The sequence below is a fragment of the Pseudonaja textilis genome, chromosome 1 (genome assembly GCF_049901715.1).
Source record: "Pseudonaja textilis isolate UNSWEBS1 chromosome 1, rPseTex1.2, whole genome shotgun sequence".
Taxonomy (NCBI): Eukaryota; Metazoa; Chordata; class Lepidosauria; order Squamata; family Elapidae; genus Pseudonaja; species Pseudonaja textilis.
Window position 1 is genome coordinate 117,353,246 of NC_141990.1, and position 26,754 is coordinate 117,379,999.

At 39.4% G+C, this 26,754-nt stretch overlaps 1 protein-coding gene across 1 annotated transcript in view; it reads left to right on the forward strand.

The window, feature by feature from the left end:
• COL9A1 (collagen type IX alpha 1 chain) overlaps positions 1-26,754 on the forward strand; it is an 86,754-nt gene that overhangs the window by 22,825 nt on the left and 37,175 nt on the right. Inside the window, exons 9-20 of the mRNA XM_026726543.2 lie at positions 9,403-9,456; positions 10,432-10,467; positions 16,288-16,311; positions 16,816-16,869; positions 18,182-18,235; positions 19,791-19,823; positions 20,179-20,235; positions 21,365-21,418; positions 21,947-22,000; positions 23,551-23,604; positions 25,209-25,262; positions 26,393-26,446. Of these exons, the coding sequence (XP_026582328.2) occupies positions 9,403-9,456; positions 10,432-10,467; positions 16,288-16,311; positions 16,816-16,869; positions 18,182-18,235; positions 19,791-19,823; positions 20,179-20,235; positions 21,365-21,418; positions 21,947-22,000; positions 23,551-23,604; positions 25,209-25,262; positions 26,393-26,446 (582 nt within the window). The remainder of the gene's footprint in view (positions 1-9,402; positions 9,457-10,431; positions 10,468-16,287; positions 16,312-16,815; positions 16,870-18,181; positions 18,236-19,790; positions 19,824-20,178; positions 20,236-21,364; positions 21,419-21,946; positions 22,001-23,550; positions 23,605-25,208; positions 25,263-26,392; positions 26,447-26,754) is intronic.

Genomic DNA, 26,754 nt, shown 5'->3' on the forward strand with positions numbered 1-26,754 from the left:
CACCATTGGGGATCGAGATGGCAGGCATCAACCACACCGAGGATGAAGACTGGGAAGCAATGCTCATTCGGGACTTCCAAGAAGTCTTCAGTGACATCCTAGGCAAGTACAGGGGGTCCCCAATTTCCTTTAATCTTAGCCCTGACATCTCTCCCATCCGCCTCAAACCACGCCGAGTGCCTTTTGCACTCAAGCCTAAAATAGACAAACAATTAGACAAACTAATAGCGCAAGGAGTATTAGAACCCATTGATCATGCCTGCTGGGAAACACCAATTGTCACCCCATCAAACCAGATGGCTCCCTGAGAATTTGTGGTGACTACAAGGCCACCCTCAACCATACATTGCAGCAGAGTGCCTACCCAGTGCCAGTAGTCCAACATCTCCTACACTCACTGGGGGGGGGGGCAGAATCTTTGCAAAGCTCGACCTGGCTCCACCTTCTCAACAACTGCCATTCGATGCTGAAACTGCCGAGGCTCAAACAATCATAACACACTGAGGGGGCTTTAAATGCAACCGACTTCAGTTTGGAGTCAGCGTCGCACCAGCGGTTTTCCAAAGCCTAATGGAAAGACTGCTACAAGGAATTAAAGGAGTCGTGCCCTATTTCGACGACGTCTTAGTAGCAGACCCCAACAAGCGAGAATTGGAAAAGAGACTGAGAGCAGTGCTACAAAAATTTAAAGACTCTGGCCTCAAGGTAAAGAAAGAAAAGTGCCAGTTATGTACTGAAAGGGTTGAATTCCTCGGGTACCTCCTTGATGAACAGGGAATTCACCCTACCAACAAGAACTTAAGGGCCATCAAAGAAGCCCCCAGGCCAAAAAACAAAACAGACCTCCGAGCATTCCTTGGGCTCATTAATTTCTATAATATTTTCCTACCCAGAAAGCGGGACAAACAAACCCTTTAAACCATTTAAAAACCGGCAAACTGAACTCTTTTCTCAGAAAGGATGTATCCTGTGGAAGACCGGGTAATCATACCAGAAACGCTACAAAAAACAGTTTTAAACATGCTGCATGATGGGCACCCAGGCATCGTACGTATGAAAGCCCTGGCCAGGAGCTATGCTTGGTGGCCAGGCATGGACAAGCAAATTGAAACCTGGGTCGCCGCCTGTAACAGATGCCAAGAGACTAGCTTGGCTCCCCCCAAAGCCCCACCGTTAGAATGGGAAACCCGCAGAGGCCCATGGTCACGCATCCATATTGATTTCGCTGGACCAACAAAAGGGCATACCTTTTTAATTACCGTTGATGCTTACTCGAATTGGCTCGAAGTAAACAAAATGAAAACCACCACCACAGAAGCCGTCATAAAAAGCTAAACAAACTTTTTGCCACACATGGTCTACCTGATGTGATAGTCTCAGACAACGGACCCCAGTTTACTGCATTGGCATTCGAGCAATACTTGGCAGACCATGGCATCCAACACGCATTGACATCGCCTGTTCACCTGGCGGCGAATGGGAGGGCTGAACGCATGGTTCAATTCACAAAAAAAAAACTATTCAAAGAATTGAACATGGCAACATCCATGAAAAAAATCACTAAAATGCTTCTGATTCAACACATCACGCCCAACACCACGCCCAACAAGAGCCCAGCAGAACTACTCATGGGCAGAAGACTCCGGTCACCCCTAGATTGTCTGCACCCTGCTTACACCCCAGAGAAACCCCCGGGATCCTCTAGCAAAAACTGCGCCTTCAAGGAAGGAGGCACTGTTTTTGCAAAAAACTTTACTGGAGACCCACTATGGCTTCCTGCGAAAACTACCCAGATCACCGGCCCTCGATCCTACCGGCTCGAAATCACTGATGGCAGGTGTTGGAAATGCCATATTGACCAGCTAAGGTCCAGGCTGGCCATTTCTCCCCTCACAGACTCCAACCAAGAAATCAGAGGGGAGGGAGAAACCACAAACTCTGAACAAGAACCAGGTTCTGAACAAGCAGAACAACCCCCATTAAACAGAAACCAAACATTTAACTAACTAGACTTACCAGTTGACAGGGAGCCGTGGCAGACGGGTTCTTTGCCTGGAAGCAGCAACTGGACAAGCTCTACCAGCCCAGAAAATCCAGGCGGGAGCAACAGAGCAAACGACTCAACTGACCCAGATACACCAGGTGGGAGTCACAGCTATAGGCCTGGCTCACCCTTCCAGGCGGTTCCTTCGAGAAGCTTGAGAGCGACGTGGAGCCTGCCCGAACCTGACGATGACCAAAGACATTGTGAACTGTGCAAGTCAAGTAGACAGGTCCGAAGACCCGCCTACTTGCGCGACTACATTTCCCCGCCCCTCGGACGGAACCAAGAGGGGAGGGGTGTTCCGTACTAGCAGGCTTGAAGGCCTGCATTCCTATTGGTCCGGAAAAGCCGGGCCATGATTGGTCGTTATGGGACACTCTGATTGGCTCATATAGAGCTTGCCGTGATTGGCTAACACCAAGTGCGGCAAGCTCAAAAACCTGTCATTGGCTGCCTAGCCGCGGCCAGCTCTATAAAAAGAGCAGCCATGGCTAGGGTTTTTGTCTCAGTATCTGGTTGCTTAATAAAGAGCTGTTGTTCACTACTACGAGTCTCATCTCTCCTTGGGACCCACCACCCAGACAACCCTGCCTAAAACATCTAATTCTAAACACTGCAGAATAGTGCCGGCGATCCTTGTGGAGGATGGTAGTACAAATAAATAAATGAATGAACTTCAAAAGAAGCAGTTGAAGCTGAATCAAAGAAACCAAACATCTTAAGGTGAAAATACTTTTCAGGAAGCACTTGGTAATAAATCAAGCTTATTTTTAAAAAATATTTGCTTCCAGAGAACTGAGTTCAGATAAATAAAAGCATTATGACAGGCCCAGTTTATACACCTATGCACAGATACAAATGGCATTTTAAAACTGGGGTTATTTTATGGTGTAAACTTTTCATGGGTACATGGGTCAGAATTGCATTCAATACTAATCCAAAATGTGTTGCAAAACTATTTCAGGGATGACATTTACTTTTCTGCAAACAGGAATTCCAGTACTTCAGTAAGGTCAGATAATCATTTTGTTAAATTGAAAGAAAGGGTGAGTTCTTGAAGCGACTAAAGCTAGTATAATAGCCCAGTGACAAATCTGAACACGTGATAAATTAAATCCACTCTTTAAATGGGTAATTGTAATTTATACAATGAAAATTTCATGGGATGAACTTGCAAAGAAATGTATTCAGTACCCTGTCCATTTGTTAAAATAATGTGATGGAATAAATATAGGAAGGATCCTGAAAAATTAAATCATCGTTGGAGTTACATTCATTTTAATCGCATTTATATTAAGGGAATTCAATACCATCTTCCTAAATCTTCTTCCAACTATATCAAAGCAGCGGATAAGTTAAAATTTACCAGCTGAAAAGAGCTGGCAAAAGTTTTTATGTGAGCAAAATAATGTATGTTTTCTATAGTGTTGTGAGCCAACAGCATCAGATCTGATTTGCAGACTATCCAGACAATCAAAAATCATCAGTATGTAATTTTTAAATTTTATTTTCCAGTAGGAAAAAAAGTATCCCTTTTTTTCTTACTGGACTTCCAAGATATTTTCAAAATTTCTAGTTATGCATGATATGACCTATACCGCTAAATTAAAAATAATAAAGATATTTCCTTGGTGTGTTACCTCAAAATGATTTGAATCAAGAAACAACACCATTAATAATTACCAATGATTGAAGTAAATCTAATCCTGTGGTAGAATTGGTAAAGCCCACTTTTCTTAAACAAAGAATTTCATATTCTATTTATGAAGACTGTTATTCTGTTTAGAATCACATTCAATAATTGTTGATTAATGAGACAGGAATTTGTACAACATTCCCATTTATATCCTAAACATAATGGATAGTACAATATTACTTGATTAACTTGTTAGAAACCAGTAATTAAGAAAACTCTCAATACATTTTTCCCTTTGCCGCAATTTCCTTACTATTTTCTATGCAATGAAATTCTGTTTTAGAAGTATGAAGTGAGTTAAATTTATATTTAATAAAGCAAAAATCTATGTCAGTCTAGCAATGAATGGAATGCACAGTGATCATCAATCTTTGAAGTTCTGCTCTAACAGGTTATCTTTTATATAAATATAAAACTCTTACTTAGCAGTTTATATAACTGCTGTTATATTTATACATTATTTATATTAAATATAAATCCTTATATAATATATATATATAAATATTTATATCAAATATAAATACTTATAAAATACACACTTAGCAGTCATTCAAAGATGCTAAAGACTACTTAAAGAATGTACAGTATGTAATTTTCATTCAAATTTTCAAGAGTGTGATCTGAAATTATAGTACAATAATGTGGTAAAATAATGTAGTCAAAAGCATTTCTGTGTGCATAGATATCTATGGGATGGGACATAAATGACAGCATGTATACTGTAATGTCACAATGCAACTTAATTGTTACATAGTGGAACGCAATATTACAACAAAATAGGAAAGAATAGAGCTTGCATTATGCTATCACAATGCACAATTTATTATTTTCATGGACTCCCATGCTTATGCATAGAATGTAAAAGCATATTCTTTTCGTAAAGGTTTAATAGAATGTCAGCTATCAACTAAATTAAATTCAAGCAATCTAATCTAGATATGTATTAGAAAGTTGACAATATAATATTGGTGACATAGTGTTATAATCCAAGAAGGCCTTCAATTTAATTCAAATTACCTTCAACTAGTATATGCTCCACTGACTTAATGTATATGTGTTGAGAAAATTATGTACTTGTTTTGTATAGTCTATGTCTGGAGTATGTAAATGTAAGAGTGATTAATGCAGATGACCCTGTCTGACAATGACTATAATAAATGATATTCTCCATCTGATAGTTCCTCTTCAGCAATCAATTTGGAAAGTCTGCTAAGTAACAAAGCAACATTCTAAATTTGTACTATTAGAGTTGCCATTAAGATAAACTTCTTCCACCCAAGCTTTTTGTAAAACCTGCTTATTCTGAGGAAGAATATACAGTAGATAGACCTCGACTTTCAATGGTTTGTTTAGTGACCGCTCAAAGTTACCACAGCATTGAAAAAAAATGACTTATGACAGTTTCTCATACTTACGACTGTTGCAGCATCCCCATGGTCATATGATCAAAACTCAGACACTTGGCAATTGACTCATATTTATTACAATTGCAGTGTCCTGGGATCATACCTTTTGTGACCTTCTGCACAAGCAGAGTCATTGGGCAAGGCAGATTTACTTAACAACCATGTTACTAGAATTAGAATCAGAATAGAGCTGGAAGGGACCTTGTAGTCCAGATCCCTGCTCAAGCAGGAGACCATTTCAGACAGGTGGCAGTCCAATCTTTTCTTAAAAACCTCCAACAATGAAGCACCTACAACTTCTGGAGGCAAGTTGTTCCACTGGTTAATTGTTCTCACTGCTAGGAAGTTTCTCCTTAATTCCAGGTTGCTTCTCTCCTTGATGAGTTTTTATCCATTATTTCTTGTCTTGCCTTCTGGTGCTTGGAAAATAAGTTGACCCCAGTGGTGCGATTCAACCAGTGAAACTACCAGTTTGGTGAGCATGCATACTCTACATTTTAAAAAACCCATTTTCAACATAATTACTTACCTTCTGTTGCATCCCTGGTGAGTAAAACAGCTGATGCACAGCAAACTGCTCTGCTCTGAGAATCAGCTGTGCTAAAAACCCAGGAAATAAAGCACAGGAAAAAGCAGGAGTGGGTGGGTGGGGCCAAATGCTCACCAGAACTACCAGTTTGCCTGAACCAGTCTGAACCAGTAGAATCCCACCCCCGGTTGATCCCCTCTTCTTTGTGGCAGCCTCTTCAATGCTGTTATCATGTCACCCCTATTCTTTTCTCTAGTCTGATCATACCTAATTGCTACAACTGTTCTTCATATGCTTTTGTCTCTAGGCCTTTAATCATCTTAGTTGCTCTTCTTTGCACTTTTTCCAAAGTCTCAACATATTTTTTGTAATGTGGCGATGCAGTATTCCAGGTGTGGTCTTCCTAAGGTTTTATAAAGTGATACTAATGTGAACTTCATGTAAACTTCATGTGATTTTAATTCTATGCCTCTGTTTATACAACCAGGGCTGGTATTAGCATTTTGGGCTGCTGCCGTACACTGCTGGCTCATATTTCAGTGATTGTCCACTAGGACTACAAAGTCCCTCTCAGAGTTACTGTTTTTGAGTCAGGTTTCACCTAATCTGTACTTGTACCTTTGGTTTTTCCTGCCTAAGTGTAAAACATTGCTTTTCTCCACATTAAATTTCATGTTGTTGGATAGGGCCCATTGTTCAGGTCTTCATAGGTCTGTCAAGATCTTTTTGGATCATGAGATTGTGTTCTGGACAGTTGCTATTCTTGCCAGCTTAGTGTCATCTGCAAACTTGATGAGTTCCCCTTCTATTCCCTCATCTAAGTCATTTATGAAGATATTGAAGAGTACTGGGCCTAAGATGGAACTTTGGGTACCCCACTGCTTACTTCCCTCCATGTAGATGTAATATCATTAAGGACTACTCATTGAATATAATTTGTCAGCTAGTTACAAATCCATCTGGTGGTGATGCTGCCTATTTCACATTTTTCTACCTTATCAAGAAGTAGGTTGTAGTCTACGTCTAAGTATATTATGCCTACAACATTTCACCGGTCTGTTAATTTAGTCATTTTGTCAAAGAATGAAATAAAATTAGTTTGGCATGATCTGCGTTTAACAAACCTATGCTCACTTCTAGTTATAACTTTATTTGTTTCTAGATGTTTACAGATTTGTTCTTCTATTTTTTCCAGTATCTTCTCAGGTATTGATGTTAGGCTGATTGGTCTATAGTTTCTTGGGACTAACTTTAACTTTACTAACTTAACAACTTCAGTGATTTGCTTAACAACTGTTACATAAAAGCAAGAAAGATGAGTGAAATTCACTTAACAAATGTCTCACTTAGCAATATAAATTTTGGGTTCAATTGTGGTGGTAAGTTGAGGATTATTTGTATTGGTTTCTTGCAATAAATAAATATTTATTTATTATTTAACTTAGCCAAGCCAAGAGATCTCCTTAACTTAGCTAGGATCTGCTTCTGTTTGAAAAGAGAACTCCAATACTTTAATGTTCCATGATACAAAATATGTTCCTGGTTTCATATAATTAACTTTAAAAAATAGCGGGCAGAGAACAAAAGTCCGTATCCATCCATACCATATCTGAATTGCATTCCAAACACAGACACAATTTAATAACCTTTCAGAGAGCCTGGTTTTATATATATCTTCTGCATACAGCATGAAATAAATGAGTTCAAAGGAGCTTTCATGCCTTTCAACTTTCCCAAATCACCTGGGGATTTCACTTGATAATCCCAGGTGAACATCTGCCCTTCGGAAATGTTTATCCATGCACAGTAGGGGAATACGTGTTTGTCCTGGTAAGTATGAATGAAATGAATTTCATGCACCGCTGTATCTCTTTAACAAGCAGGTGGAGAGCTAAAGGCTTAAAGAGCAGGTTTCCAAAAGCTGCTTAAATTGACGCGATTTGCTTCTGAGTCACGGGGCATTAACTTCTGAGGAAAAAGGATAAAAGTCAATAGGAAGAAAAACGACAACGGCCTATACTTCCTACCATCTCTTTCTGTTGAACCCTAAAGGGCTGGATACTTTCTTCCATCTCAGGAGCAAAGTTGGGAGACCAGAATGAGCCACTTCCGGCACCAGCTTCCTCCCCCCACCCCCCACCAGCTGGTCCTTCTGAAGCAAACCAATTCCATTGTTAATTCCCCTGCTGGTTGTTAAGGTGGCTATCCTGTGATCTGTCAGGATGACCAGTGCATTGGCTGAGACTTGGATTTTTCTTACCTAGCTGAGAGAACAGCAGAACCAGGGGTGGGATTCTCCCAGTTAGGACTGGTTCAGACGAACCCCTTGTTCTGACGATCAGCTGACTCCAACCGGTTTGCTCCGACGAGCATGTTGGCCTGCTTGCCTGCCTCTGCTCTTTCTTGTGCTTTGTGTCTTTTTGTTAGAGCACAGCTGATTCACACAGCAGAGCAGTTTGCTGTGCCTCAGCTGTTTTCTTCAGCTGCAGTCGAAGGTAAGTATTAGCTTTTTTAAATGTAGAGCACGCACACTCACCAAACCAGTTGTTATACCGGTTGAATCACACCCCTAAGCAGAACTCCCCATGTCACTCAAAATGTTGTTGATGTTGGAAACAGAAAGACCTGGTGACTTGTTTGGAGTCATGGTCTGCTGTACTAACCTAAGCTAACAGTGCTACTATCCAGTTTCTCCTACTCTTCTATTTACCCTTTGGCAATTATGGAATTGCTAGCAAACATTTTCCTAGTAGAAAATCAAGGCAAAACAACCTGCTTTTAACAAGTAGGAGTTCACCTCCTGGTGTTTTGTCAAAAAATTGATAACTGTACCTCTGAGGGAGAAGGAAAATATATTTCACTGACCTACGGTAATGCTTGCAGTATATATTCTGATTTATGCAAAGTATTAGATGACCATCTAGGAGTCATAATGGATCCCAAAATATAACTAGCAAGTTGGTCTTGAGTTACAACTTTTGTGTCAGGATTTATGTCAACTTATAAAACATTTCTACGGCCATTTTATAGTTGTCCCTTTGACTTTCTTTGTAATTGTCTGGATTATTAGTGGCATTAAAATAGTCAGTAACTCTCGCTATTGGTCACATTTTGTGATAACATGTGAACAGAAACCTCTTTCTTTCTAACTAAAAACAACCTCTTTCTTTCTTACTAAAAATAAATATATATATGGAAATACGTTATACATTTACTTTGCAAAATATTTAGCTTTACAGTGGTACAAAGGCATAGACCCTGTATGATAGAACGGGGTTTGAAGCTAAAGGCTCCTGATTCATCTTGGCGTCATTGTAAGCTGAGTGAGCAGATATAAAATGCACTCTCCCCAAATAAAAATATCAGTCTCAAACCTTGGATCATATTCTGCTTCTTCTTCAAACGCTTTCTGAGCTAAAAAGTAATACCAAGTCCAACTCAAAATTTTAGGCATTTCTTTACTGAGTTGAATGCGAGACTGGGAACAGATGTCTAAGTTTCTGGATGCAATTTTTATAATTGGGGGCCTTTCACACAGTCTCTTTAAATTGGATGTAAGGTGCTGCATCTGAATCCTGAAATCTGTCTTTAGAAACCCTTTTATTGGAAGCTAAAAAGTCTTGAATTCTATTCTTAATGTATGTATTTATCTAGCAGGTCATTAACATTCCTTTTTCAGTTGTTTTAGTCATTGACTGCACTAAAAGTTAATATTTTATTTCAAAAGGGATTGACAGGACCTGATGGATCACCAGGTTTAGCCGGTCCAAAAGGACAAAAGGTAAGATTAAACTCTTTCATTACATTTCCTTCCCATTTTTCAATCTCCAGATGTTTTTATTTAATTATAGGATTGGAGGTGCTTTCCAGTTGCTAAATAATAATAGTGATAATAATCTCAGTAGGTGGATAAAAATGCCAAATCCAGTGGCTGACTGTATGATGGACCATAATAACAACCCTATATATCTTTTATATCTATATCTCTGTATTTCTATCTATCTATATCTACTAGCTCGATACCCGTGCTTCACTATGAAATATGTAGTTGGGCTTAGTTTTGGGGGAGGAAAATAAGAGGGAAAAATTCTGCCTCTGCCCACCAGCATCCATCAGTATTCATTTGGCTAGTGTCCTGTTAGTGTGTGAGAGAGTTGAGGGCTGTTTGGAAACTGAAACAGTATTTGCTGTGTGAGCAAGAAGGAGACAGCAAGGAGCCTGAGCGTGGTTTAGCTCAACTGTTCTGTAACTAAAGCTGCTTGGTGCTGTGAAACTAAAACTGAAACTCCTCTCCTCTGCTTGTGTTTTGTATTTGGAACAGATTTCCTTTCAGGTGGGGAGGGGAACTTCTTAGCATCAGAGCATGTTAATAATAATATACGAAATACTAATGCTCTGATGGTCATTTTTACAAATCCTTTCTTAGTGAGCACCTAGAAGCCAAGAGGAACCTATGTGGCAAATTTCAAGTTTGTAGGCTTTAAGGTTCTGGAGATTTTGTGATGATAAATTTAATAAGAAAAGTAATTTAATTTAATTCTCCTGTCTCCTATTTCTCCCACAACCACAACCCTGTGAGGTGACTTGGGCTGAGAGAGAAGACCTGCCCAAAATCACTCACCTGGGTTTTCATACCTAAAGCATCTAGTCAATTCTTGTACTCTGCCTTGTCTTTAAACAAAAAGTAACACAAACAAACAAGAACTTGCACAAATGTTTTAAATATTTGAAATGTTGTAACGTTTATGATTTTTAGGGTGAAGTGGGCTTGCCTGGAGGCCGTGGACTTCCTGTAAGTCATTGATTTTTACATGGTATCTTTTTTTAACAACTGGTATTATGTAATATATTTCCTTAACTATTCTGTAAAAATTAGATCAATTACAAAAAAATGCATCAATAAATCTGGAGGAAGTTTCCAGTCATCTATAGAAGAGTTCAAAAAGTAATCTCCTGTCTTGAAATTGGTAGGGGATATTAGTCTTTGTGGCCTTCGTATTACTTAATACCAGAAAATAGCTTGAGTTGATAGTAGAGCTTCAATTCCAGCAGGAAGCTGTTTTTATTTGTGAATAAGATTTGACAATAGGATCTTTTCAGTTGAAAGTGCTGAAATTTGAAACAGGAATTTTGTAAAACCCTCTTCCCTCCCTACTCGGTCCAACAAAGAGATTTTACCATGTTGACAAAATCAGAGGAACTGTAAAGCAAGCACTAATTGGAAATATATTTAAATTAAAATGCATTAAAAGAGTTCTAGAATAGGATTCTGGATTAAATAGACACATCTCTTTGAATGATGCTCAGAGAAAACTATAAACGTTGGAGAACTACAAAGGAAAAAGCTTTGTTAGAATGAGTGGGGTAGGAGGAGGATTACCCTCCAATAAAATTACTCTTCGTGTGGGATTTTTGTTAAAATAATAAGTGCTTCTACCAGCAGGGGCAGCTGTTCCTGTGTGTATGTGTGTGTGTGTGAGAGAGATCTCAAGATGGTGGTTATGCAATTGACTCCCTGTCTTTTAAATAGGCATATTTTGACATTTTACATCCCACCTGCAGATATACACCTACTACCATACTTCTGCTCCCACTCTAGCTTTCTCATGGCAACCATTTGCATTTAAGAATATAGTTATGCATTCATCATCTTTTTCTTAAGTCCACATTTCCTCATTTTCTGTTACCTATTTATTATCATAGCCATTTATGTAACAGGTGCAAGTACAACAAAGCAGTCAAAATTAAACGTTGCGTGGCGATAAATGAAATATGTAAAGAGAATAGAAAGACAGACACCACCTAATGAAAGGACCAGCTTTGTTGGTCAAAGCTGTTCTGGATGACACTATCCACATTGAAGAAACCATTGGTGAAGAAGGTGGAGATGACCAATTCCTTATGGCAGAGGCCTTCAAACTTGGCAACTTTAAAGCTGCCAAGTTTGGGGACCCCTGCCTTATGGGCTTTTTTTGGATGGGCTCTTTCCTTTTTTAAAAGTTAAAGTTAATTTAATTAAATGGGCAAAGGTTGCTGTGAAATGGAGATAGGAATATCAGTAGAACAGTATTATCTAAAATATAATGCAGTGTTATGATCTACAAGGAAAGTGAATTATGGTATGATAAAAGGCCTATGAGAAAGTTATGAGAAAGTTCTCAAAGAGGCTGGTTTTCCAATAGATTGTGTGGTAACAACTGCCAAGAATATTTGCAATATCTGCCAATTTAAAAAAGCTGAACTGATGAAAGTCACCTTGAATTTTACCACTCTGTTACACTGGAATATCTGGGAAAATAACATAATAAAACTGGTGGAGGTGAAATATAAGTTGGAGGCACTTAAAACATACCCCACACTATGAACTATTGTTCCAGTAATTGTGATGAACAAAACCAAAACCACTGTTTTTGAAGTTTGATATGTTCCTTTTCTACTGCATGGGCTTGCTAAGTAACTCAACTCAGCCTAGTTCATGATGAAATTACATGTCACACCTTTCCATAATGATGAGAAGATCATGCCATTGTATAAATCGATTTATAAAGCACAATATGGGTGAAAAAAGGCATAAGTAAAATGAGAGTAAGGTAGTTTCCCACATGACATTCTGGTGTTGGCTGGGCTATAATGTCATATTATCTGGCACAAATTCAGTATTCTTATATTTCTTTAATGATACAATATTTTGTGGACCACTTACTTCCCAAGATTCAAAGTGAATTAGATTGTGAGCAAGAAAAGCATAAAATATAAATATCCTCCTCCCCACATGAATTAACTGAAAGTAACCTTATCACATTGGTCTCCAAATACCCAGTGGAAGAATGAGGTATAAATCCTTTTGAAAGGTTAAGATGTTAGGGATGTTCTGTAGCTCTGGAAGGAAGGTGTTCTGGTTAATAGAGGAGGCCACAAAGAAGTAGCAGGACTCACCCTCTTCATTTCATGTGGGATGGAAATGCTCAGATTTCCCTTTTCAAGGAATACCCAAGATTTGACATGGAAGAGGTAGCCTTGTAAATACCTGAGAAATAATCTGACACAATGAAGAAACCATTGGTGAGGAAGGTGGAGCTTGTAGAAATGGCCAAACTGACTTCTTTGATTCGAGAGAAGACAACATTCACATTGACTGCTGACTAGACACCTTTTATGGATTTTCTGGATGAAACAGAAGATTTATGATTTATGGCTTTGATGGTTAGAAAAAGAAGAGAATAGAAAAAAAGAGACCTTTCCTTTTTTTTGTGACCATAGTGTAGAAGGTTAATTTGGTAACTGCAAATATTTGCTGCAAAGAAACTTGAAAGCTACTTCTTTCTGTATTTCTTTTCATTTTTTCTTTTCACATTTTTGTCGTTTTCCTTTCTTTCTTGGCTTGGCTTTATATTGTTAGTTCTTGTTAGTTTTTAATCTTCTTTTCAAAATTCTTAATGAAATTATACAAAAAGAGAGAAATAAACTCTGCAGGACTTTAGAGGTGATAATCGGTGCTCTGAACTGAACCTGGAAGCAAACTGATAATCAATGCAATGTGAAGCATCTCTTTCTCTTCATGCTGTTAAACATCATGAAATGGCTGGGGCAAATCATCTGTCAATTTGGTGTGAGGTGTGATCATTGAACAGTTGAACATCATTGCTCCACCCCAGGTCAGAATGCCACTGTCATTTCACAAGCACATTCTCTTAGGAGAGATACATCAGGAACATCATTAGAAATATCTTTCAATTTATTGTTGACAGTAATTAAAAGCCGTTTTCCCACGCTGTAATTTCTTTATTAAAATGAAGTTTTGGACCAATCTGTCCCAGAGAAGCTACTGAGGAATAGAATTTTTTCCCCAGTTTCAACCATGACGAGCTCTTTCATCAGACTAAACAAATGACAATTCCTTTCTGCTTGACAGGCCCCTGCGGCCCATCCGAGGCTGTTCTGCTGAGTGTGCTCTCGGCTGTTCACCCGAGGCCCACCATGAGGCCTTTGTTCTTGAAGCAACTTTGGAATATGCTCTTCCATGACCTCTGTGCAGCCTCCCAAAATTGCATGAAAGCACAGTTCTTCCATGATTTTTTGGAGCCTCTGGAGGCTGTGTGAAAGCTCCATTCTCTTGCAGGAGCCCTAAATTGCATGAGAATGGGCTGTGCTTTTGAGAATAGTTTTTCGATTTTGGCAAATATAATATTGAATCATAAGTCTGGAAGGTCTTCCTTTTCAAAGTAGGAGACCTTATACTATCTTGGTCAAATGGTTGTCAGCAGGGGTGGGATTCAATTTTTTTAAATAACTGGTTCTGTGGGCGTGGCTTAGTTGGTGGGCATGGCTTGGTGGTCATGTGACTGGGTGGACATGGCTTGGTGGTCATGTTATTGGCTGGGTGTGACCAACTCAGTATCACTTACATTGAGGCAAGCATCTCCTCGCCTGGCCTTTCATGACTGTGGGGATGCTGCAACAGTAGTAAGTGTGAAAAATGGTCATAAGTCACTTTTTTCAGTGCCATTGTAACTTTGAATGGTCACTCCACACAAGCAAAGTACCAGCAAAGGAGGGGGAAAAAACTCCAGAGACGTTCCTGAGACAGGAACTCTAGTCCTGCCAAGAATGTAATAAGGGTTAACAGAGAGGCAGTTTCTGTAAGCAACCCCAGAATGTTTCCTTCCTGCCTTCCTTACAGGATTAGGCTAGTAATTTCTTCTAACAACCGGTTCCCTGAACTGCTTAGAATGTTAACAACCAGTTCTAGCGAATAGGTGCGAATTGGTAGAATCCCACCCCTGGTGTCAGTCTATTTTTTGAAAATCTCCAGTAATGGAGCACCCACAACTCTGAAAAACAAGCTATTTCATTGATTAATCATTTTTACTGTCAGGAAATTCAACCTTAGTTCAAGATTGTTCTAGATTTAGATCTTTAACAAGCTTCCACTCACTGCTAATTGTCCTATCCTCAGGTTTCTTTAGAAAATAAGTCAATCCTCCTTTCTCTGATTGCTGAAATGTGAATGCTGCAAACATTTCACTCAAAACATTGTGGCTTGTCATCTTTGATGTGTATGTCATAGGTCTGTGACAGCGAACCTATGGCACGTGTGCCAGAAGTGGCACGCAGAGCCACTTCTGCTGGCATGCAAGAGGTCACCTGAAAGAGCCCCACTGCACATGCATGCGCGTTCCCCTGCCAGCCAGCTGATTGTCGGGTACCTATCGCGTATGTGTGGGGGGAGACCCGCAAGCATCTTCAGAGGCATGCAGCGTTCGTGGTGTTTGCATGCACATGCATAGAGGCATGTGGTGAGGGGGGTCGCATGTGTATGCACAGATGTGCGTGGTGTACATGCAGCGGGTTGCGTGCAGATGAACAGGGGGTGGGGGACGTCACACGTGCATTGCACATGCACAGTTTTGGCAAGCAACGTGGAAAAGGCTAGTCATCACTGTCATAGGTTCACGATCTCTACTTCCAATCCTCACTCTCCCAGATCATTCAGATGGGTATTATGGTCAATAATAATAATAAAGGCTTAACTACCAGTTCAGGTGATTTATGAGGTTTGGTGATTTATGATGTCCTTCCCTGCACGCTGCCGGCATGCACCTGTAAATCATCATCAGCACTCTGCAAGCAGAGAAGCAGCCTTTGAAAAAGGACTTTTTTCCTGCTTTTTAAACTGTAGCTATGCCTCATTCAGCAGCTGAAGTTGAAAAATCAGGAAATAAAGATCAGGTAAGAGCCTGGGCTGGCGAGTGGCCAAAAATATCAGCAGACATAGAACCAGTTCTATGTCTGCTGCTCTTCAGAGCTACTGGTTCTACAGGTGGATAGAACCGATAGAAGCCCACCCCTGAATACCATACCACAAAGATACGCACCAGCAGTAGCAACTGCAGCAGACTGCAAATGAACTGATCCTTTTTACTTGTATAAGGTGCTGCTATGGACATGGCAATGATCATGGGGTTTAGGCTGGAGAGCCATTGGGGCTGAAATGGAAAAGAATATATCCATCAGTAGCACCTCTGGTTGAAAGCTTCACTTCAATGAGAAAAAAAAATGGAAGCATGGAAAATGTTCTCAGTATTTCAAACGAAGAATTAGAGGAGATCTTTCAAATTGACTGTGAAATCATGACCGCTTTCAGTGCTTGGGCCCATTCTATCTTCTTGTAAGCTTTGGATAGTGGAGTTCTTGTCTAACCTCCTTCCTTTGGGTAAAGAAAATAGATTAGTGCCTGTTGAAAATAAACGTTGAAACAATCCAGAATAAATTTCTATAGAAAAATGTGGTCATTTCTAGGATAGTGTGGGAATAACTATGAAACTTGCATTTTAAAATGTGAAGTTGTACTTTTAAGCATAGATCAATCAGGCAAGAAAACTGCTTTGTTTGTTCTAAATGATCACATTCAACATCTGTCTCAAAGAAAATTAAAACTGTTTGAAATTCTTTGCTAACTCAACAAACTGGAGAGATGAAAACAATATTTTATGTTCCCAGTTAAAAATGTTGATCTTTGTTTTTCCATTCTGAATATATCTACAGTTGGTTTGAGTTGAAAACTAAACATATAAAAATAATAATTAAAAACTTTGTTTTTTTTCTATTTTAGGGAAAAGGAAAACCTGGACCTCCTGTGAGTAGATTTTTTTTTTCTTTGCACTTTGAAACAGTCTGCACATACCCAATAACCATCTCAACAAGCCTCCACAGTGTTCTTGGCAACATTTTCAAAACAAGGGTGGTTAGCCCTTGGATACCCCCAGCATTGCTTTGATGGTCCAAGCTTTTTGCATTGTTTGAGGAGGGTACTTTTAAAGAGATGAAAAAGGCCTTAACTCTTGAAAAAAAGTTTAAGAAACCAATTTCACACTTTAAAAATCCCAACACTTCCTAATGTTGGATGGGATTCCCCCCACCCCTCCAATTTTGGGCATTTGGAGTGCAAAATAGGTATCTTGCACTAAGACATAAATCAGATATTTTGTCTCTTTAAAACCCCATCCAAGGTGATAACTTTTGCTTTTCTTCAGAGATGAAAAAAATAGTAATAATAATAAAGCACAGATCTTGGTTACAAGAAAGTTGCCAATCCCTATTATGAGAAGTTTAATTAGTTTCTATCTTTTTTTCAATACAGGGTCCTCCTGGTATAGGAGGACTTCCAGGAGAAGTGGGAAGAGTTGGGCCACCTGTGAGTACTTTGTTCCATATTGCATTAAATCACTGATTAGTATTTGCCCTGCTTGTTAAAACTTGTACCATGCTTTCAGGAAAGACATCCTTCAGTAATGGCTGACACATTTATTATACTTGAACACACTAAAATAAATCTACCCTTTAAATCTATCTTTGAAGGATTGTCCTGATTGTAAATATGTACCCATTTCCCCCTCAAAATAAGCCCAGGTCTTATATTAATTTTTGCTCCAAAAGATGCACTAGGGCTTATTTTCAAGGAAACACAGTAGCAAATACGTCCATCTAGCTGATGATTTTAACTGGAGCTCATTTTGGGGGTAGGGCTTACATTACGAGCATCCTGAAAAATCATGCTAGGGGTTATTTTCTAGTTGGGTCTTATTTTCGGGGGAAGACAGTACTAGCCAATCCAAACCTGATAATTTTTAGAAATTTAGTTGTAGGCAGAAGGTCCAACCAGAGGGCACAGATTGTGGAAATCTGCTGTTGATAAGGATCTCTGCAATAGGATGTTACCAATATTATTCCAATGTCTAAGGGAAGATTCACACTTTAACTTTAGTCCATTGCTTGTTGTTTTCTGTGGAATAAATAGACCTTTGGTTTAAGCCTATACCACTCTTATTATGTTTGTTATGTTCTACTTAATTACATAAAAAGCTCTTAATTCCTATAAGTACCATTTATTGGAACTCAATTGAATACAGACTAGATTAGATTGGTTAACATTCTCTCATGTGGTGAGGTCTCATCTGGGAATATTACTTTACAATTACTGTACAAGTAGCCATTCGTATGACTGCTTATATGAATAATAAAGATTTTACAGCTCATTCCAACTGACGGAGATTAAAAAGCGAATCCAATTAAGTTCAGCTTTTCTTCCCAAATAACCGCACGTGCAAATGATATGTGATATTTCTTTGTTGTAATAAATGAAGTCTTTCAAAACTCCATAAATTAATCTGCCCATTCTGAAATACCAATTCCTTTGGAATTATCAATTCTTCTTCATCTTTATCTATGCCCTTCCATAATTAAAGGTGTATATTTAAGGGATTTCACATAGGAATCCATTTGTATGTCATCAGTTTCCTACATCAGTTGAGAAGTAAAAGTAATGAAAGGTATGAATGGTTTTAATCACTTCTTTTTTTTAATTGGGTCCCCTCAGAATACTGTTCTATCCCAGAACATTTTGGTGCTTAATGTAACCAATGTAGAGTTTATTTAGTTTTCATTATCCTGTCTTCTAAGAGACTTGGATATACAGTTTATTTTTATGCTGTTCTGACACTGTTTAGGGTGATCCTGGAAGGAGAGGCCCCTCAGGAGTGCCGGGACCTCCAGGGCCAAGGGTAAGTTTGCAGTATTAATACTGAAAATAAGAAGTGTTTCAAAGTCCTCCTTCTCCAACTCATTTATAGCACCTTTTTAAATGATTTGTATGGTATTGTAGGGAAAGGAGTAGCAGAACCTGGAGGCAGAGTTAGAAGAGGCATGAGCCTAGAATTTCTATGTAGCCACAAGTGAACTAAGCCCAACCCCCTTTGAATTCTGTAAGTTACCATCAAAATTGTGCTACCCATTAGTTGAGGATATTCCTGTGCATAGCCATAAATCAGTTTATTTGGATCTTCATGTGTAGACCTGATCTTTTGCAACTGACAGATATTCTCAAAGAGGAAATTTTAAATATTTCAGGCTACAGAATCTCTTAGTAAAAATAAAATTCCAGAAACTCTTAACCAAGAGGCAAAGCACTGAGTTGTTATGACCACAAAGACTCTTGGAAAGGGGGTGACTTCTGAATGGCAGTTAACAAATCCCACTCTTTCTTCTGTTTTTTTGATTGCTATGGATACCCTGGCTGTGCTATTTCCCCCTCTGTTAGTCTCTCATGGAACTCCATTAAATTTTTGCAGAACTCCAGTACCCAACAGCTGGACAAATCATACTCTGTACACTTTGCATAGCTTGTCAGATGGCTCTTTGCACCCTATTTTAGACACAGGTTGCTCCAGCTTATTTTCAAAGGGTGCCAGTTCATCGGGATGGGCTGCTGGGGGTTTTCATGGATTTGGGAAAGCCTCTAGCTAAGATTCTGTGCAGTTTGGAGACCACCCCACCTAAATCCCACTCCTAGATGGCTCTACCCACCCTGCCCTGCTTTTCCTAGGAGTCCCCACTTACCTTGTTTTGGATGCAAGTAAGGGCAGGGTGTGGGTAGAGGCTTGGAGAGGGTGAAAAATAGGCCTCTAGAAGTTTGGGGAGGAAAGAAATGGGCCTGTTTCTGGCTTCCAGAGAGTGTCCGGAGCCCGGGGAGGCCATTTTCGCCCTCCTGGAGGCTCGAAGAAAGCCTCTGGAGCCCAGGGAGGGCAAAAACACCTCCCCCGCCATGGTGCAAGTGACCAACTAGGCCACGTCCATGATGGCCATGCCCACCCAGCAGCTGTGCAGAGAACCCTTTGCTGAAGTCCACCCCTGCAATTGATCCAATTCAATATTAATTCATGTATTCTGAGTAAAAGGGCAAATGTATGAAGGCTGTGTGAACAACAACCATGTTCATAGTTGTTCCCATCTACTGAATGGAGACAAAAGGCCAGAAATGGGCCTTTTCTATATTTCAGAAGCAATGAATGGAGAATGCAATTCTGAACTGAAAAGATTCCAAAGGCAAAGTCCAATTATATAGGGAAAGAGGTCCTATGTTTTTCAATATTGGTTCTGTCTGTGAGTTTAAATTGGTCCTCTGTTGGTGGTGGAAAATACCTCTTGACCTTGTAAAAAATTCCTTTACTGCATATTTGGATATGTACCACCAGCCTTATTCATTCAAGTTCAACTTGCTTGACATGCTTGACAATATTCATGGCTATCCTAATTTTAAACTTTGCTAATCTACTTCAGGGAACAGTTGGCCACCATGGTGGAGATCCACTGGTAAGATATTTATCTTCCTTTTTATGGATGATGGCCACCCTCCCAGGCTTCTGGAAAGCCCTTAAGACCTGGCTGTATTCCCAGATCTGGGGTTACTGTGGTTGTAATTTATATGCGTGGGAGCTGTCATGTTTTTTCCACTGTTTGTGCCATTGGGCAATTAGTTGTTTTATGCAGAAAGCATGTTTTGGTGGGTAAACTGGAGGTAGGGCAATTGTCTCTATGTGACTTTTGTAAACTGCCCAGGGTCTTCTAAAGTGGACAGCCATGCTAATTAAATTATATTAAATTAATAAACAGATTTGCCCTAATCCAGACTTCTACTTATTAACTTAATTCATTGCTTCATTTTTAGTGTCCAAATGCTTGCACAGCTGGCCATCCAGGATTTGCTGGAATGATGGGCATGAAGGTAGGAGAAGGGATGGACATGATACGTTCTGGGTAGGACTGGATATTGATTGGATGTTGATAAGTTTCGAAAGATGTTATAGCAGTATCATAACAATCTGGAGGTTAAACATCACTAGAACATGAAACAAACATTTATTATATGAAAACCATTTACCAATTTAATAAATGCTGTTTTAGGTAATAGTACTATGACTAAACTGCTGCGAGAAGATCGCACAGACTGACTACAAACACAGCACAACCAAGTATAGTAGCAATCATGCTGCAACAGAATATCTGCAAGAAATGCCATTTGTCTGCAAGCCAGAACTGGTGGGATCACACAATAGACAAACTCATAGAAAATGAAAAAGCTAAAGTGCTTCAAACAAATATGTACCACATAACATAGACTTCACAAATATGAACAAGAAAAGAAAAAAGAAAAGAAAATCTAGACAGTGGAAGTTGCAGTTCCTGGAGACAACAGAATTGAAGAGAAAGAACTGGAGAAAAATTACAAAAATACAAGGGCCAGCAAATAGAAATAGAATGAGTGTGGCAAAAGAAAGCAAAGATAGTAGCAATAGCAATAGGCACCTTGGATACAACGCCAAAATAACTGGAGCCACACTTGAACACTATTGGCATTGACAAAAATCACCATCAGTCAATTGCAACAGCAGCTTTTACTTGGAACAGCTTACATCCTTCAACATTACCTTTAACACAATATCAAACAACAGCTGCCTATCTTGGTTCTTTGGGAAGGACTCAAAAGGTGGATAAAAATGCCAAATCCAGTCTAAACATCTGGCTGACTGTGTGACCAACCATAATAGCAACAGTGGGTGATCCGATTAACTCTTGCGGGTTCATATTGAACACTTTGGAGGACTCTGATTTAAATGTTTTAATTTCAGCTTCTCCAATCTGATATCCTCCAGCTCTAATAGCTTACATACCAGCTGATATGATCTTGGGTTAAGGGATTCTAAGAATGGAGGTCCAAGACATCTGGAAGGCATCAGACTAGGAAAATAACTGGTTTCACATAGCTAAAATACAGAAACCATTTTTTTTTAAACAGGCAATGTTTCCGGTGGCATATTTAGCATCAGTGGAAAAAAAAATGTTTTATATTTTAGGGTCACAAAGGAGCAAAAGGTGAGAGTGGGGAACCAGGAAAGCAAGGCTTTAAGGTAAGAGGAAGTAGAACATGACTGCGTACAAATTAGCTGGAATAGTGATGGTTTATAGAGGAAGAATGTTCAACGTTGCTATGTGTTTAAGAAAGGAATAGTATTAGCCTTTGAATTAATCTTAGCATTTCTCCACCAATTTCATAGGACTTAGTTACTGCAGCTAATGATGGCCCTCTGAATCACTAAAAACAACGTGCTTTGTTTTGTTTTTTATGACACGGGAACAAATCTTGTGATTTGTAAACTACAGTTTATGCTTTGGCATATAGTTTGTTTGATCAACCGTGGCTGAAAGCAATAATGATTTGGTGTGATATTGTGTACCATCAGCTTTTCATTCCCTTTATTGCCTGGTTACAGTCTTTCTCCAATAAGTCAGCTCTATTTAATGTGTGCTGCCTCCCTGCTTACATATACGGGAAATACATAAATAATACAATAGATAATATTGAGGGAAACAGAATAAATTATGTATGCTAATTTTTAGAACATGTTATTAACTAACTTGTGCCTTGTATATTTTAGGGAGAAGAAGGTGAACAAGGACGAATTGGTGACATCGGAGAGCAGGGCCCTCCAGTAAGTATTTCCTTTTATTTAACTTTTTGGTTGTGTTTCATCATATTGAGATGTAAGGAACTAAGTGAAGCCAATAGCCATCTACCTCTTATCATTATAAATTCCTGATCTGACTATGTTGTCACGACTGTTCTCACGACCAAACTAATGGGAGTCATTTTCCTCCTGGATTCAATACTAATTGAAACCAGAAGTACCTGGATGTTTCTTCAGCACATTCAGTGTTGAAACCAAATGCTTAATTTGTTACCTGTCTTGAACCAGATCAAAAGAATAACAATAAATGGGAATGCCATTCACAATAGGAATAAGGAAACTGACAACTGGGTGATGTGAGAAGCAGCATTGCCTGAGCCCCAGTCATCTTCCCATACAGGTGGTCCTCAACTTATGGCCTCAATTGAGCTCAACATTTCCAATGCTAAGCAAGAGAGATGTTAAGTGAGTTTTGCCCCATCTTACAGCCTTTCTTGCCACATTTTGTAAAGTGAATCACATCAGTTGTTAAGTTAGTAATGTGGTTGTTAAGTGAATCTGGCTTCCTTCCCCACTGAGTTTGCTTGACAGAAGGTCACAAAAGGGGATCACATGACCTCAGGACACTGCAACCGTCACAAATACATGCCAGTTGCCAAGCACCTGAATTTTATCATGTGACCAAGAGGATGTCACAATGGTCATGTGAAGAACTGTCATAAGTCACTCTTCTCAGTGCCCTTGTAATTTTGAATGGTCACTAACGGTTGAAATGGAGTACTACTTGTCGTGCCAAAGTATGTATGTTGTTTGCTGTTTCTTTAGACAAAGCATTTTCACACCACACCAATCAAAAGCAAATCTAAGCAGCTCTCACAACTGATAAATAATAAATTCTACAGCACATCTTATACGTGACGTAAAATTAAAGTAACAACATGTCATTAGTTGCATCCCCATAGTATAACCATCATTTCATAATCTTCCGAACAGTAACAAAAAGGAGGGTGATTTTACTTCTGGGAGCTGATTTAACAAAAGATGACTCACAGTACATCATTTTGGAAGTACTGAGTTCATACAATGGAGACAAAAAACATATATAATGTTTAAGACTTTGTTGCTTTTCAGTCGCTTAATCATGTCCAACTCTTTGTGACCCCATGGACCATAGCACACCAGGCTGACTCCCAAAGTTTGCTCAAATTCATGTTCATTGCATCGATGACACTATCTCGCCATCTCGTCCACTGCTGTCCCCTTTTCCTTTTTCCTTCAATTTTTCCTAACATCAAGGTCTTTTTTCAATGAGTCCTCTCTTCTCATTAGGTGATCAAAGAATTTGAGCTTCAGCTTCAAAAGAACAGGCGGGGTTAATTTCCTTAAGACTTTGGGATTTTTTTAAAAAAAATGAATCAATAGAAAAGCTTTAAAGTAAGACACTTTTTTTTTTTCAGAAGAATGGGCACAGAAGAGGTTTAAAAACCATTTTATCCCAGAAAAGTGAACATATATTTGAATGTGATCAGTCATGTACATGAGCTTCATATTTTCGTGAATCTTTTGCATTTCAGGGGCCTCAAGGGTTAAGAGGTTCCATTGGCATTATGGGTTCTAAAGGAGATAAAGTAAGTAGCATCAGCTATACATTTGTGATTTCAAATTGTTTGGCCATGTTGATTAATCGAGAGGTTTCCTGGTTTACAGAAGAATTGATATGTGAGGACATTCATAAGGACCTGGTAGATATTACTTGAAATGTCCGTGGTGAATCTTGCATTTCTGCTTCTTCACCTTGCTTTGAATAGACATTGAGGAGTACATGCCTCAATCTGATCCTCAGAGAACAAGCATGGTCATTAGTTCCCAAAGGATAGCCTATCCTCATGATGGAGAACCTATGGCACGGGTGCCAGAGGTGGCACACAGAGCCTTCTCTATGGGCATGCAAGCCGTCGCTCCAGCTCAACTCCTCCACACATGGGTGTATGCCTCCTGCCGGCCAGCTGGTCTTTGGGTCTCTGGGGTGGGGCGTGTGCACGGAGAATGCACACTCATGCGTGGGGGTGGGGCGCATGCATGGGGAACGTGTGCACATGCATTGGGGTGGGGCACATGCATGGGAGGCCCATGCGCAGGGGGTGCATACATGTGCAGGGGACTCACACATTGCATTTGGGGAGTTGCGCACGCATGCACTCTGGGCACTCAGTGCTGAAAAGGTTAGCCTATCCTATTGTTTAGTATCTATGATCCTATTATATATGGATGAAGCTAAAACAGTCATTGGAATATTTGGTTGCTTAAAATGTGGTAAAGACTTTTAACATTAATGTTAGAACTTTTGTTTTTTAAACTTACGTGTATTTTACTCCCAGCACATATGTAGATACCCTTGTATAATAATCTATAAATCTGAATATATATCCACATTTATCTAAAAGATAAAGGTTCTTCATTTCTACATTTTTATGGTTTGCAGTTTAAGAATGAAACTAAAACAGTCACAGGAATATTTACTCACTGAAAATGTAATAAGAACTCTTAATAGTAATATTAGAACTGTTTTCTTTTTAACATTATGCTTGTTTTCTCACTAGGACTTACGTAGATAAGCTTGTATAATAAGCTATAAATCTGAATATATATTCCCATTTTTCTGAAAGATACAGGTTCTCCAATTCTACATTTTTAGGGTTTGTGGTCTGGATATCCAACTGCTACAGGTGTGCAATGCTCTAAGCAACCTCCCTTTAGATCAGGGATGTCCAACTTTGGCGTACCTGGTTGCGGAATGCCTGGTTGGAGAATTCTGGGAGTTGAGTCTTAAAGTTGACAAGGTTGAATACTCCTGCTCTAGATGATGGGGGGATTAAAATATATGTAACCCATCTTTTTGCCATTTTTTAAGCATTATCATTATGATTCACTGTTGTAATATCAATATTATCTCAATATTTCATCAAATAAGAGTAACACACTATTGCTATAAGCAGCACATTCACTACTCAACTTCTATTTGTAATTGACCATACAATCCTATTAGATTCAGTGTTTAATAGGCTTTCTCTAAGATGGAGTGCTACTCACTTCAAAGGGAATAGAATGGGTTGTAGGAACCAAGTCTTGACAAATTTAAAACTGAGTTTGTCCTTATTGGAACTGCTAAGAAAATGGAATATTTTGAGATCTTGAATTGTAATAATCATTCTTCTTGGTCTTTACAATATAGGGTTTTCGTGGTTTTGATGGAGAGCCTGGACCCCAAGGTCTTCCTGGGGCAGCTGTGAGTTAATTTGCCTAATTCTAAGGTCCTTTAGCCTGCTGATGGCCTCAGGATAGAATTAAACTGATTATCTTCACCCTCACATTAACAAAACCCGTTTTCTCAATTGTCATTCAAAACAATCAAGTGCTAATTTTCAAGATACCACAGCAAGTGCCCTGACACAAGGGTCCAGTAAGTTGGGAAATGGGCCACGTAAGTGGTGGGCAAGTGTGTGAAACTGCATTTGCACAAGCAACAGGCGTGCATGCAAAACCATCCCTCCTCCCACTGCAACTCTGCAGAGCCAGAAAAGTTGGGGACTGCTGCCTAAACATTTCAGTGCAGCAACATACAGTATAAGTTGAGGAGGAGTGACTGTCGTACTTTGGGGATTTGGAAGAGGGAGATAAAGATTCTGAAAGATAAAGGTTCACTCTTCTGTTCTGGGGATACGGTCTCTTGGGAGCCTCAGAACTGGCACCCCAAAGATCTGCTTTTTCCTTCTCTTCTCCTTCCTGGGTTCCTAAGAGAATGGGAAAGGTGGCCTTTTGGTTTCAGGACAATTTAAAGAAGACTGACTGTTGGCCATGCTTTGTATTGAAGGGGAACAATATTACTTTTGATGCGAAACCAGGAAAGATGGGTAGTGTTCCGCACTAGCAGGTTCGAAAGCCTGCAACTCTGATTGGCCCACTGATAGCCGATCGTGATTGGTCGCTATAGACTGATGCAATTGGCCAATAAACGGGCTGCCACGATTGGCCCTGCCAAGAGCGGCAAACTCAAATCGCCTATATAAGGGGCTGCTGCGGCTGGGATTAGTTGCTCAGATCTGAAGTCACTAATAAAGAGCTGTTGTTGCTATCTGAGTCTTGCCTCCGTTCGTGAACCATCCTCCCAGATCTAACAGGTAGAGTCTGTCTTGGTGGACAAACTGACTGTGGTGTCGTGTGTCCAAATCTGGAAAAATGATTAGAGGGGCATATTTGCTCCAGGTCAAGTTAGACATGCAGAAGATTCCTCATATGAGAAGCTACAATTGGAGTCAATGTGCATTTCCTGAAATTGATAATCACTCTGATGGGTTGATGTGGTTGCTTCAAGGAATTGCTCAGAGATTGCTAATCACTATCTACATTCCTTTCCAGGGTGATCGGGGACCACGAGGTTCACTGGGAGAAGCAGGCCCCAAAGGAGAGAGGGTAAGTTTTTAATAGCCTTGTAATAATCGAGAAAAATAAGAGCATCTCCAGTCTGCCAGCTAAAACTAGGGACGTTTACTGGAATACAAGCCCAAATATGTCCCATAGGGTTTGTACAAAGTTTCACGTGATGACACAGATTCCACATATCTAAGGGTAAGTAAGTTTTATTGCCTTTAACAAGACTTACTCTGTGATGAAATTAAGCCAGAATATATTGAAAGCTGCATGAAAAATAACTTAGAAAGCAAAAATAGATGGGAAGAAATACCGATATCCAATCTTAAAAATTATCTGAAATGTGTCAT